The sequence below is a fragment of the Palaemon carinicauda genome, chromosome 5, assembly GCF_036898095.1.
Source record: "Palaemon carinicauda isolate YSFRI2023 chromosome 5, ASM3689809v2, whole genome shotgun sequence".
Lineage (NCBI taxonomy): Eukaryota > Metazoa > Arthropoda > Malacostraca > Decapoda > Palaemonidae > Palaemon > Palaemon carinicauda.
Window position 1 is genome coordinate 120,589,644 of NC_090729.1, and position 15,309 is coordinate 120,604,952.

At 38.5% G+C, this 15,309-nt stretch overlaps 2 protein-coding genes across 2 annotated transcripts in view; one reads left to right on the plus strand and one right to left on the minus strand.

Moving 5' to 3' along the window:
- Window positions 1-15,309, minus strand: part of LOC137641449 (MAM and LDL-receptor class A domain-containing protein 1-like) — a 287,760-nt gene that overhangs the window by 198,017 nt on the left and 74,434 nt on the right. The window lies entirely within an intron of this gene.
- Window positions 1-15,309, plus strand: part of LOC137640396 (MAM and LDL-receptor class A domain-containing protein 1-like) — a 64,836-nt gene that overhangs the window by 28,524 nt on the left and 21,003 nt on the right. The window contains exons 10-14 of the mRNA XM_068372960.1: window positions 382-490; window positions 855-1,038; window positions 2,419-2,506; window positions 4,879-5,037; window positions 5,674-5,891. Of these exons, the coding sequence (XP_068229061.1) occupies window positions 382-490; window positions 855-1,038; window positions 2,419-2,506; window positions 4,879-5,037; window positions 5,674-5,891 (758 nt within the window). The remainder of the gene's footprint in view (window positions 1-381; window positions 491-854; window positions 1,039-2,418; window positions 2,507-4,878; window positions 5,038-5,673; window positions 5,892-15,309) is intronic.

Here is a 15,309-nt window from a genome sequence, read left to right on the forward strand (position 1 = left end):
TGTTGAGGAACAGTATGCTGTACATTATATGGCCTGCTTCTAGAATGCATTTTGGCTTAAACAAGACCTAAACCAAATATTATTCAATAAGTTTTAACAACGTATATTTGAAGGAGAATTAGACAGGTAAAGAGGTTAGCAAAATAATATCTTAACTCAGGTGTCTATATTGAAAGTTGTAAAGTATAGTATCATAACCAGCCATATGATGTATTCACGAAATGCGTCTCAAACGAAGGTGGATGATGCCAGACATTATGGTCAAGGTTCTTAATGAATTTAATTAATTGAAAGTTTTTATATCCAGAATGTTCATCCTTACAAGTAAAGGTCAGACCTTTTTTGTGTCAATTTATTAATGATTATGTACACCTTTCACAGGATTTTATATGGTACTTCCACGAGGATCTGTTCAAAGAGGCGGTGATCGAGCATGGCTAGTCTCTGCTTCTATTCCCAAGAAGGAAGAAGCAATGTGCATTGCATTCTGGTAAGTAGTGTGCTTGAAATTCACAAGTTTTTGCGGGGAGTGTGAAAACAAGTAGTAATTGACTACGGTAGTTCTTTCTTCATAATGTATTTGTTTTGCAAACATCATTTGTGGTGATCAAAACAATCGCTTATAGGTATCAATCATTCATTATTTGTTTGAAGTATACAACACCAATTTGCTCTCAATTTCTGTAAAACATATTTACTCTATCTACTGTACAGTATACCAAATATGTGATTTAATCTGAAGCAAAATCAACAATTGTGTTATGTTGGGGTATAAATTCTAACACTATCACTATTTCTGTTTCTCTGTACTATATATTCCTTATTGTAAATGAAATTAACATTTTTCCCTCCAGGTACTTTATGTATGAGCCATTTATTGATCCAGCAGGACCTTCTCTAGGATCATTGACTCTATACATGCAGTACATCAATGATCAGCAAGTACCAGTTCTGGAACCAGTTTGGTCTCTGAAAAATCACCAAGGTCCCAATTGGCTTTATGGGCAAGCAAAGGTCAAGAGCGAGAAGGACTTCCAGGTATGTTTACACAATTTTTAAAGTTCCTTTCGAAATTGGCAGGTGTGACATAAAAATGATTGTATAAGAGGATTGATCTGTAATTAGGAAGAATGAAAACATTCCATTTTGTTATTGCTATTGTTAGCCTAGAAGTTAGATAGATTTTTTTTTAACATTAAATCTTTTTTATGGGAAGTGCAATTTAAAATTCTAGGTGCAGTTTACGCCTGTTTAATATCTTGAATTACGTTGGTACTGTATACTGCAAGGCAGCTTAAAATCAATTTTGTGTGTGTGTGGTAATTTGACATCTAAATACAGTCACCCATCAGAGGTTAGAGGGGGCGATTGATTGTTAGGTAACAGAGACCACAGCAAAACAAGAAAAATCAAGAAAATTTGGTACCTGAGGTCAGATAACTCATCACTACCCTCACCAAGTGATTGACTAATACCCTATATGCCTCACTAAATTATTTCCCCATAGTTCATTCACTGTTCTGTAGTTTACATTACTAACACTACTACAGTATGGTACATAAGGTAAGACGACTCATCACTCGAAAGTAATCACTGCTTATGTGGAGTTAACTCCCCACCCAAAAGATGTTTAATAACACATATCACTTTCTAATACTATAGTTTATGTTATTGTAATATGCACAGTACTCTTACTACAGTACAGCTTCATTAGCTCAGGTGAAATAACTCATTCCTCATAGGTGATCACCGGAAAGGGGTTCCAAGGGGGCGGTAATTTTGCAGCTGGATGAGGAGGTGGTCATTTGCTTTGAGGGCTGAAAAACTTGGTTATGGGCAGCTGCTTTTGATTCATCTTCTCTATTATGCACTTGTATGGGGTAGAATCCTAATCCTTGGTACACATGGATTTAAGGGCATGGACCATTGAATGGTCTATGCTATATGCCACATCTTCAAGTTCTCCAGCATCTTTGATATCTTCCCCAACTTCTGGAGTGAAATGCCTTGATCCCCGTAGTCAATTTTATAGTTCTTTTCTTCCCCATTTTCACTTGCTGAACTGTCTAATTCAGCAAGGTCCTCCTTGGTCAGCTCCATATGATGCTCATCAAACAACTCTTAAATGTCATCTTCAGCCACTTCCGAGAAGCCCTCAGCTCTCACTTTCTGTACCAAGGCCATGATCTTAACTAATGTTTGATTACATCATCAGGACTGAACTTAGCGAAGTCCTTCACTCACTCGAGCCACAGGTATTACCAGGAGGCATTCACCATCTGTGGCTTCACAACATTGAACATTTTTTGGGCACGAGAGAAGTGTGGAGTACTGAAAGCCTTCCAGTACTGTATGACTCTGAGGACAAGATCTTCATCCAGGGCTGCTTTCCTTACATGGTAAATTTTTATCTTACAGCTGGCATTTGAGGGAATGTGGGGAAGCAGTCGAGGCAATGGATACATGGCTCTAGATGATATTACTCTCTTCATGGGTGACTGCTCAAGTAAGTTGTCAATTGTAATTTGTTACATTATATAGCCTAATTATTAACGTTATTGTTTAGTAGGTTATTTTTTTGCTTAATTATGAATATTATTAATTCTGAAAAGTAAATTAGAAATGCAAGACTGTCAGCATGTAACATTGAAATGCAGTTTAGTATGAATCTTAAAAGTATTTCTTGAGTTTACTGAGTGTTAATGAACAAGGAGGGTTAAAGGTACCCATTAAAGAAAGGTAAACTTTTTGCCAGTATAATAGAGGCCAGTGGATGTGATGTTCTGTGATGTAACTGCTGATTATATAAGAAGGCAAGAAAAAATACCACCATAAATAGGATTTTTTAATATTTTAATGGACTTCATATGGAAATATTATGCTTCACCAAATACAATTTAATTACAAAGTACTCTAAAGGTATTTACTAAGATAGGGGAGTTATTCTTAAAGAGCGAATTAAATAAATTACTGTTTCCTTTTAATTGGAAATGATGGTTGAGGACGGTATTGAAATGTTGTGTTTCAAATGCTAAGTACTTGATATACAAAAGAAAGTTCATAATGAATGACAAGAAATAAAAATAGTCACGAGTAAAGGGAAATGCTCATTTATGGCATACATGTGTCCTAAAAAGGCAAATGACACGGCACTTGTTAAATGAGGTGAAAAATTATAAAAGGTATATTGTGATGATAGAAGTTAACAAATAGCTGAAGGTTTTTGAACATGTAATAACTCATAGTAGTCCTACAGGATTCGGGAGTATATGAAGAGGTGAGTGGCTAGTTTATGCAAAATTAAGTCAATGGCAAGTGTGTATTATGACTGAGAGGCTGTGTTGTTTTTATAAATGTATTCATGATCGAATAAGTTATATCAAAGGTCTATGCTAAGGAACAAACTAGGTAAGATATCTTAGAGTTGAAAGTGAACAGAAAAATACATAACAGTGCTTGCCTCTGTAAGACCCTGTTTAATAAGTTCAAAGCAAGAATAACATAAGCCTTGTGTTTGAGGCTTAAATAGAAACTGCTTGCTTGATCTACAGTTTTGAAAAGGTGTCATTGAATTAGACAATCTTTGCAAATGTCTAATTTTGATCAGTCCTATTTAGACATGAGCTTAGCATTAGAGAAGCATTTCATGGGCTATCTTTTAATGACTTGTTTAAATTACAACTTTGCAAGAAAAAGTATCTTTATATCTTAACCATGCTCACCTTTGTCCTTATCGAATGATTTTTACTGAATCATTCTGCCAGTAATGGTCACGGTCTTCCTAAGTCAATGATACGCAAATCAGGAATATAAAAAAGCTGATTTTGGAAGATCGTTGAGAGAGAGAGAGAGAGAGAGAGAGAGAGAGAGAGAGAGAGAGAGAGAGAGAGAGAGAGAGAGAGAGAGAGAGAGCGAGCCTCCATTGACTGACTCATTTTATCTGTGTATCCTTTAAAATTTTTACCAATATGTGTAATACTTTACTTAGATTTTGTTGATTCCCGCTCTCCTCCATTGGAGCATTTTATTCCTCTTGAAGTTGACTCGTGAGAAATTCACCAGAGTTCAAGGGATTCTAATTTTATTTTGAGGTATCAATTAGTTTTCAAGAAGGTATCAATTAGTTCAGTGTATTTTTCTGTAGTTGGAAGAACTCCAATTTGAATCTGCCAAGCACCACATATCCTTTGAGATTATTATCATAGATGTTGTAGATTAACAAGCCTTTTGCCTGATACACGATGGTAAAGGATAAGCCCCTCAATTTTTTAGTGTTAAGACAATCCCTGTGTAAATAAGAGCCTATACCAAACATTAACCTCATGCTTGTGGTTGGGAATGTTAACCAAGAGGGATACCAGACAAAATATTGTTGCTTTTCATACAATTCTTGTACAGTACAGTACTCTGCTTTTTTTGTTTCAAGAATCATGATACAAATGAGATGAATAGCTTTTGCTCAAAAAAGTCACTGTTACAATACTGTAGTAATACATTTGGAGTTATATTTGCTTTTATGTCCAATTGATAATCTCCAGAGCTTTTTTGGGCTATGTTAGAAATATTCTGTCTTTATTCCCAATATAAGTACAGTATTGTGGTTGGTTTTTTAAGACTATACTCTCCTTGTTTAATAAGGTTTAGATATTTATGCCTTAAAAACAGTAAGAGTATTGGAAATATTGGTATTTTTGTATAAAAGAAAAAAACATTATGAATATCTTAATAACTTTCAAGGAAAGACCAGTGAACTTCTATTTTAATGAAAACATTTATGTGAGGAAGAAAACTACAATTTCTTATTGAAAATAGTTTGTCAAACATCTTTTAACTAATATTAGCCTACAGTATCAATAACTATCCCCATAATTTTTTCAGCAATGCCTATGAAAGCTACAACAATGGCCATTGACTGTGACTTCCAGCGTAGTGTCTGTCAATGGACAAACACGACAACCGACGTTGATTTTAGGTGGACCACTGCTTCCATCTCAAGACGTCCAGCCAACTTGCCAGACCATACTTTCAGTGGCCCAGGTATTTCTTTAATGTTTTTCTATGAATAATGTACTTTAATCTCTCACATAATAAAAATCATACGGGTATAAAGACTACTCATAACTTTTTTTATCGTTATTTTTTCATATATCTTTTTACTCTAATATTTTCTAATTTTATCCAGTTCTCTTTAATAGGTTTTGTTTTGTAAGTCACAGGGAGCTTCATCACCACCCTTGTTATTTGATCTATTTTTATGTAAATTATTGTAATTCTATGTGTATAATACTAGTAAACCAGGATTCATATTTTCACCTATCTCAGCAATGATCAAGAGTACAATAGCTGGTACTTGAGACAAAGTTAAATAAGTTATTTTTGTTCCACTCAATATTAGATATCGATAAGGGAAATCTTTTTATGTGACTCTATTCTTCCTACCACTGATCTCTTGCTTTGTTTGCTCAACTGCTTTTCAAAAGGATCACAAGAATGTATTTGGGGATTCTATTAAAATTTTGTTGGCAAGGGATTATATTTTGGAAGAAATGTTATGTAATGCAAAGAGAGTAAGAGATTTTTGAGGTTGGTGCATCGCTCATTCTTGGATGAGGTTTTTGGTCTCTTGGTGCTATGTTTATATAATAAATTTAATTTTATTGTTCTTTGACACAGTTGGTTACGCCTACTTCGATGTATTCAATCAAAATGCACGCCCTCAAACTCTGACCTTCATGTCGCCACCAATGGATAAGTCAGCTGATAATGAACCAATCTGTTTAACATTCTGGTATGCCTACTTTGGTGCAGGAGATACAACCCAGCTTAAAGTCCATCGGGAACCTTATGACAAGAATGCCGAAGAAGGTAAAGAAGCTGGAACTCCTGTGGAGGTAAGAAGTTATTTTTAATGCAGTGTATATTTCATACTGTACTTTAGATGCAAATACTGTATGGAACTTAGAAAGAAAGAATCTGAATATATCTTGGCAGTTTAGCATTAGATATTTTCTTATCATAAGCAATAGGAATTAACATACAGTACGCATTAATACTTATTATTTAGCCTCCCAATAACTACTGTTTTATTAGTAACCGGAATTTATTTGTATGTTAAAATTTTGGATGTTTCTGTGACTTACACTATTATGGTTTAATTTTAGTGTAAAAAGAAAGCTCTCCTGAGATGCCAGTGAAACTGCCAAAAAACCTTGCTGCTAAGAAACAATCAAATGTAGCCTTTTCTTTCCATGGCTATTTGAAAACCTGTCATCTTTGGTATAAAGGCTGTCTTTATGGGATGAATGAATTAGATGATAAGATATTAAAATAAAACCAGTCAATTGTTTTTTGGCAGACAATTTAAAAGAAACACCATAGTCTTTAGAGTTAGGGATATAGAAACATTTGTATCATTCTCTTGGTACATAGTTGTAGCATTGTTACCGCATCTCTCCAAAGTTTGCTGTAAAGAAGTATCAAAATTCAAGAAAGCAGATGTATCTTGCAGAGGAGCTGTGATAAAATGGTAGTTTCTTATACTCGAAAGTAAGAGAAGGAAGAACAGAGATGCTAGAAGTAAGAAGAGAAATTAAGTCCTTGTAATTTGGACTAGGATATTTGTTTTTCTTTCTGTAGGACCCCAGGTTAGCTCACGCATGTCAGAGGTAGACCAGGGAATAGTTATCGAATGTGAATATAAAATTTTTTATGTTGATAAATTTAATCAGTCATGGTATAAGTGAGATCAGAATTCACTAATCATTTGTGTCAAGTGCAAGATGAAGTTTTTAGTATTTTAAAACCTTTTGCACGTAAAGTATTTAATTTATGATTCAAGTGACCCATCTAAGGTTTTAGAGACTCACCCTATAAAAGGTAAGGCTTTGAGCTCTAGTTCTTATGATAATGTTGATTTTCTTAGTTTTGCTCATTTTATCCCTGAAAGATATGTTTTTTCTCTTTGCATTGCTCATCAACTGTAATGTATCTCACATTATGAACTGCGCCTTTGTTGCATATTATTAGCGTTCTTTGAGACACCTATGACTCATTATGCTAATAAACCGGTGGAGTCTTAATTTTCACAAATTTCTACTTCCAGAATCTGCTGTGCTGACAATAACTTATATATCTATCTATCTATCTATCTATCTATCTATATATATATACATATATATATATATATATATATATATATATATATATATATATATATATATATATATATATATATATATATATATATATATATATATCCTAGTGGATATGCTGTTTGTGTTATTGTTTCAGACAATTGCTTTGTGGCATACTTATTGGTGTTGATACCACAGCATTTGCTGTTGGCACCAACAGTTTTAATACTTCTTTTTGTAGTTGTAGTACTAGTGTCAGTGGTGCTGGTATTTTTACAAACAGTTCTAGTATTATAACTAATATTTTAAATATTTAACTTAGCCGGTGAATATATAATAGCTGCAACTCTGTTGCTCGACAGACACATACATAAAAAACTCGCGAGCGATCGCTATGCAGGTTGCGGGTGTGCCCACCAGCGCCAACTGTCGGCCAGATACCACTCTCAGATGTAAACAAAACCTTCAATTTCTTCTCTGTCGACGTGTCGACAAGACGTACTTTTACTCGCTGCTGAACCTGGAGTTTTTCCCATCATATTTGGTGAAGTACTTTAATTTGGTTTGAGCTTTCGCAGTACAGGTGTTTTTCTTCAAATAAATCCTTGAACTCGTTTTTGGATAGATTTAATTTTTGATGACAAAGAGAGTATGGACTTTCTTTGACTTTTAAATGGCCGACCCTTCCCTTAGACGGAAGTGTGTTTAGGCTTTTAGGAATTATCTTATCACGTCATAAATTAATTATAGATTTTCCTCTATATATTTTATATCTCACCGCCTTTATTAGGCCTCTTCGATTAACTTTCCATTTATAATAAACATAAAAATAAATTTTAATGTTTTGTTTATATGCGACCTTTCCTGAGAGTAGGCGGTCCTAACTTGGAAACCGAAGTTAAACAACGTTGAGCCCTTTCAATCGTAAATAGCTTTTAAAGAGCTAATGATTTAAAACTTTTTAAATGAATATTTTTTAATAGATATTTTATGAAAGATTTTCTTTGAATAGTCTTCGTACTGTTTCAAAGATGAACTAACGTTTAGTTTATTTATGCTACGCAGTTTGTGCTCTATCGTTACGATAGAGAGAGAGAGTATCACGGTTTCACTTTGCAGAAAGAGTAAATCGATTCTGACGTTTTGTTCATTCTTCTTTCAAAGCTTAAATGTTTTAAATTCTATTTTGAAGGAACTTTTTAATTGAAAAACCTTTCAGTTTTTTCCTTTGGTCAAATAACATGTTTTTTTGACGAAACGTAAGTGGGCTCTTCTCTTAGGTGCGAAATCAAGAGAGAGAGAGAGAGAAAGATAGAGACGGAGGGAGAGAGAGGAGAGAAAACGTTCCGTTCAAGCGGGTAACGTTGTTCTCGAGTTACTCTCGTCCCTAGTCTCTGTACGGGGAGAAAGGATAAAACGTTTTTAGTTTTTTATTCTCGTCCCCAGGCAATGTACGGTGAGAGATTGAAAACGTAGTTTTGAATGAACTAGTGTTTAGTCTCTTCCCCAACCACTGAATTTTTTATCTTAAAATATGTTTACTGTTTTTTGCTGGTATTAATGTGCTTGCATTATACGACTGATTTCGCAATTACTACCTTTTGATGAGGGTAGAATTGCGTGCTTCAGGTAGAAATCAGTAAAAGTTTCGATTTCAGTGAAATAAGTGCAAAACAGAAAATCGTAGTGATAAAGTGATATTGCGCAAAGTGTTATCAGTGTTGCGACCGAGGGTTCGTCTGTTCGTGCCTGTCGTTCGCCTAGTCCGGGACCTCTTGCAAGCTCCCAAGCCCAGGGGAGAAGTAATGTCGTACGACTTATGGGTTTGAGAGGCCTTGATCAGCGAACAGACGTTCCCTCTATGGTATCGGGTGTATCTTACCAAGATCACCCCTACCATAAGGCGAGAGAGACGATTTTCTCCTCGTCATCCGAAGGCTTTTCGCATAAGAAACCTGAAACAAGGTTTCGAGGCCCTTAAGCGAAAGTCAGTCCTTTCAGGACAGGTCCAGCGTCCTGGTTGTAGCCATTAGGACAGCTCTGACCCTATGCAGTCATCGGAAGACTGCTCGCTGCCTAACAAAAGCGTAACACAGACTCCGAGAGTCTTTTTGTTGGCAAGGTTTTGCGGTCACAGACGTTACCCTCGTCTCTTACTGCAACCATTTCCGTTGATCCTAAATGGGTTGTACGGCAAGACATGCGGAATAAGCTTGCCTCCCTTATGGAAGACTATTCTGCCGATAAGTCCGTTGAGCCTAGCCGTTTATCTCATCGAGATCCTGGGTTTCAGCCACCCTAACGTTCCTTTGTGCGTCCTGTTGACGTTGGCGTAGCTAAGTCACGTCAGTCAGGTTGTTTAGAACCACACTCGATGCGGTCTCGTGTGGATTTTCAGCCACATTTGGACGTTAGGCCACTTGCTGATGCTCCTGTTGACGTTCAGGACGTTCGCTAACAATCGGAGTTGACTTGTTTTGACGCTGAGCGTCAACCTCCGCATTCTAGAGTTGTTTTGACTGCTCAGTCTAGGCGGTCAAAGCAGTCTCGAGTGGACGCTGTGCGTCCTCACGCACCTGTTGTTGTTGACAGTTCACAGACTGTCAAGCAGTTACATGACGTTGCGTCCTGGTCTCTCGCATCTGTTGTTGTTGACAGTTCACAGACTGTCAAGCAGTTACATGACGTTGCGTCCTGGTTCGCTACTAATGCACCAAAATGTGTGGACTCTGCTTGTAAAGCATTGCCACCACGGTAGGTCTCTCCCTTGCTTGAGACTCAGCTATTATCGGACAAGGTTCCTTCAGATGAGGAAGTTGCTGTTCCCCCTCCTACTGATATTCCCTTGAGGACTCTGTCAGACGGAGAGGAGCCTAAAGCTGCTTAGCCCTCTATGGACTTTAAATAAATCATGCTGATTTTTAAGGATCTTTGTCCGGATCTTTTTGTAACTGCTGCTCCTCGTTCGCCTAAACGTCAGAGCTTACACTAGGCCTAGCTACTTCGAAGCCGTTGTTTTATAAGCTAGTGCTCTCTCGCTCTCCTAGAGAGCTTTACGTTTGCTAGGCGACTGGTTTATCACCAGGAGGAGTTTGGGGGATACAGCCTTTGCTTTCCCTTCTTTTAAACTGGCTTATAGAGCGAGAGTCTGATATGACACGAGAGAAGTTCTCGGCTTGGGAGTTCCTGCCTCTGCCCAGATAGACTTCTCAAACCTCATAGACTCTCCCTGGCGCCTGGCCATGAGACGCTCCAAGATTTTACAGGTCAACTTCACAGCTCTTTTCGAGCCTTTGAAGTTTTGCTGTACAATTATGTCATGCATAAACAAGGCTTTCAGGGATGGCTCCAATGATCTGACAGCCACGTTCTCTGCAGGAACAAGTCCCTCAAGGATGGCTCCATGATTTGGCAGCCATGTTCACTGCAGGAGTACGTAAGAGGCAAGTGCGCTCAATGTGTTCATTGTCAAGACAAACTTCACGATGAAGTCTTCCAGGCTGTCTTGACAGCATTTATGGAAGGCGACTGGATGGTCTCTCTCGACCTTCAGGAGGCATACTTCCACATTCCTATACACCCGGATTCCCAACCGTTTCTGAGGTTTGTTTACAGGAATGTGGGGTACCAGTTTCGAGCTATCGGGGATCCGAGCCTCCCTGTACTTGGACGACTGGCTTCTCAGAGCATCGTCCAGCCTTCATTGTCTGCAGGATCTACATTGGACGTTGAGTCTGGCCAGGGAGTTGGGACTTGTGGTCAACCTAAAAGTCCCAACTGATCCCATCCCAGATTATTCTATTTTTGGGGATGGAGATTCGCAGTCAAGCCCTGCTCGAAGTCCAACTAATGCTGAAAAGAAAACGTTTATTCAGTCAGGAGTTGGAACAGTCTCGTAGGGACTCTCTCATCCCTGGAGCAGTTTGTCTCACTAGGGAGACTACCCCTTCTGCCTCTCCGGTTCCATCTAGCCTCTCACTGGAACTAGGACAAGACATTAGAGACGGTATCATTCCCAGTCTCCGAACCAATAAAGGCATGCCTGAAATGGTGGGACAGCAATATCAGTCTGAGAGAGGGACTATCCCTAGCAGTCAAGAACCCAAACCACGTGTTGTCCTCAGACGCGTCGGGTTTGGGTTGGGTGCGACCCTGGACAGTCGGGAATGCGCTGGTCTGTGGACCTCAAGTCAGAAGAGCATGCACATCAACGGCAAGGAGCTATTAGCAGTCCACTTGGCCTTGATGATATTAGGAAGCGTCTTCGAAACTAAGTGGTAGAGGTCAACTCAGACAACACCAACACTTTGGCGTACATCTCCAAGCAAGGAGGCACACACTCCTTCACGCTGCTCGAGATCGCAAGGGACCTTCTCTTATGGTCTAGAATTCGAGGCATCTCCCTGTTGACGAGATTCATCCAGGGGGACTTGAACGTCTTGGCAGACTGTCTCAGTCGGAGGGGTCAGGTGATACCCACGGAATGGACCCTCCACAAGGACGTGGGCAAGAGTCTTTGGGCTTCTTGGGGTCAACCAACCATAGACCTCTTTGCCTCCTCGTTGACCAAAAGGTTACCAATCTTTTGCTCTCCAGTCCTAGATACAGAAGCAATCTACATAGACGCGTTTCTACTGGATTGGTCTTTTATGGACTTATATGCATTCCCACCATTCAAGATAGTCAACAAGGTACGGCAGAAGTTCGCCTCTCACGGAGGGACAAGGTTGACGTTGGTTGCTACCCTCTGGCCCGCGAGAGAGTGGTTCACCGAGGTACTTCAATGGCTGGTAGACTTTCTAAGAAGTCTTCCTCTAAGGGTAGATCTGTTACGTCACCCCCACGTAAAGAATGTCCATCAAAGCCTCCCCGCTCTTCGTCTGACTTCCTTCACACTATCGAAAGACTCTCAAGAGCTAGAGGTTTTTCGAAGGAGGCAGTCAGTGCGATTGCAAGAGCTAGGAGAGCTTCTACCATTAGAGTATACCAGTCGAAGTGGGAAGTCTTTCGAGACTGGTGCAAGTCAGCATCTGTGTCCTCGTCCAGTACCTCTGTAGCCCAAATCGCAGATTTTCTTTTACATCTGAGAAAGGTTCGCTCCCTTTCAGCTCCCACGATTAAGGGCTACAGGAGCATGTTGGCTTCGGTCTTTCGACATAGAGGCTTAGATCTTTCCAACAATAAAGATCTCCAAGATCTCCTTAAGTCTTTCGAGACCTCTAAGGAACGTCGTTTGGCAACTCCTGGATGGAACTTAGACGTGGTCCTAAGGTTCCTCATGTCAGACAGGTTTGAGCCATTACATTCAGCCTCCCTGAAGGATCTCACCCTCAAGACACTTTTCCTAGTGTGCTTGGCTTCGGCTAAAAGGGTCAGTGAACTTCATGCCTTCAGTAAGAACATCGGCTTTTCTAAAAAAAAAAAAAAGCCACTTGTTCACTTCAACTTGGTTTCCTGGCCAAAAATGAACTGCCTTCTCGTCCTTGGCCTAAATCTTTTGATATTCCTTGCTTATCAGAGATCGTAGGCAACGAACTGGAAAGAGTATTATGTCCTGTTAGAGCTCTTAAGTTCGATTTAGTTCGTACTAAGTCATTACGAGGGAAATCTGAGGCATTATGGTGCTCAGTTAAGAAACCTTCATTGCCTATGTTAAAGAATTCTTTGTCATATTTTATCAGATTTTTTTAATACGAGAAGCTCATTCTCACTTGAATGAGAACGACCGATGTTTGCTTAAGGTTAAGACGCACGAAGTTAGAGATATAGCAACCTCCGTGGCCTTCAAGCAAAATAAATCTCTGCAAAGTATTATGGACGCGACTTCTTGGAGAAACAAGTCAGTGTTCGCGTCATTTTACTTAAAAGATGTCCAGACTCTTTACGAGGACTGCTACACACTGGGTCCATTCGTTGCAGCGAGTGCAGTAGTGGGTGAGGGTTCTACCACTACACTTCCCTAATTCCAATATCCTTTTAATCTGTCTCTTGAAATGTTTTTAATATTGTTTTATGGGTTGTTCGGAAGGCTAAGAAGCCTTTCGCATCCTGATTGATTTGGCGGGTGGTCAAAGTCATTTCTTGAGAGCGCCCAGATTAGGGGTTTGATGAGGTCCTGTTGTATGGGTTGCAGCCCTTAATACTTCAGCTCCTGGGAGTCTGTCAGCATCCTAAGAGGATCGCTGGGCTCCGTGAGGAAGACAGACTTACAAGGCAGAGTAATCGTCTAAGTCAACTTCCTCACCAGGTACCTATTTATTTTGGTTTTGTTATATTGATAACTGCCAAAATGAAAAAACTCTTAGCTTATACGCTGTAAACATAATTAACTCTGGTCTCTACCCACCTCCTTGGGTGTGAATCAGCTATTATATATTCACCGGCTAAGTTAAATATTTAAAAATGATATTTTAATTATAAAATAAATTTTTGAATATACTCACCCGGTGAATATATAAATTAAATGACCCTCCCTTCCTCCCCAATAGAGACGCAGTGGGATGAGAAGAAATTGAAGGTTTTGTTTACATACGAGAGTGGTATCTGGCCGACAGTTGGCGCTGGTGGGCACACAAGCAACCTGCATAGCGATCGCTCGCGAGTTTTTTATGTATGTGTCTGTCGAGCAACAGAGTTGCAGCTATTATATATTCACCGGGTAAGTATATTCAAAAATTTATTTTATAATTAAAATATAATTTTTTTTTTTTTACTAACACATACAATGTAATTGCTAATCGTCTTGTCACGGGCCTTGGAACTTTTGGCGCAGAAGTAAGAATTGTGACACAAAGGACGGAAGTTTTGGCTCCAACATTGGTAACATGAGTTCCACACTTCCTTTTTCAACTATTACTCCTCTGATTAGATTATCTACCTTTGGACATCCATCACACAACCAATTTCAACCACTTTGTCTATTTCTGAATCTTCTGGATCTGGTGTCAAATTTAATGCCAAATTTTATCCTCCTCTTTGCAGAGGTTAATTCAGGATACAATGAGTTCTTTAATAAGGTTCTCACATTCTGCCTCTAAGACTACACAGATGCCTCCTCCTTCAGTATAGGCCAAAGAGGAAAATACCTATACATTCTCCTTATCTTCTTTACAGTAATTAGATAAGATTTTTTAATTAAATGAAAGTAGATACAGCACAGCATATTCTGTAGTATTTTCCCAGATAGCAAACTTGGAGAAGTGTGTTTGAGAGATTTTTCTCTTTCTTTTTCTTTGTGCCAGGCCACTAAGTTCAGTCCTTTAGTCGATCATATGAAAAGGTCTTGAGTTGATTTTTGCAGTTTCTTTTGGTTACCTAAGGAATGATCTAAGTTTGGATTTTCCATGTTTGGAGAGTGAATGGGACAGTCACGTTTCAAGTCGTCATGGTTTTTAGTTCTATTAGGAGAGTAGTCATTACTAAAAGGTTTTGTGTCTCTAGCAGATAACATTTCTGACAACTCATCCCGTAGTTAGAAGCTTAACTTGGTTTTTTCCACAATGGAAACTCTTGTATCCAGAGCCTGAGTTCTATCCGTTGTTCAAGAATTGTATTAGTTACTTCTTTCCCAGCCTTCCTTGCTATCTACACCGAATCTGGTTTTCTGTATTGTGTCTGATTTCTGATTAATTTATTGTTAATAGCCTTTACAGTGTTTGTAATCACAAAGCATGGCATTTTATTTCTTTGCAAAAACCTATTTATGAATGGTCTTCTCTCGTCGATTACTTATAGAAAAATGTGGGTCTGTTAAGTCTTGTGATATTGTATAATGTGCTTTTAGAAGAATGTCCCAAAGGAAAGATAACAAGTGAAAATATTTTCTTTTTTAGGATGTTTATTTGATTTAATTGTATATTTTATGCAACTGTGCTTTCACCAAGGGCAATGTACTTGTCACCAATGTAGTTCTAGAATAAGGCATATTGAAGTACAGTGTATAGTAATCGTATTCTTTAGTATGAAATATCCTTTTTCAATACTTACTGGGAACCTTCCACATTGCTCCCCATTTAAAATTGTTCATAGATCATACTTTAAGTGTCTGAACTCAAGGTTCTGAAGGCTTTGGTAATGTTGGTACATTGACCCAGCTTCTCACTGTTGTCCTGATGTCGTTCCTTCGTATTATATTGCGGTGAATGGGGCAGATTTTTTTATGGTAGGTTTTTATTCT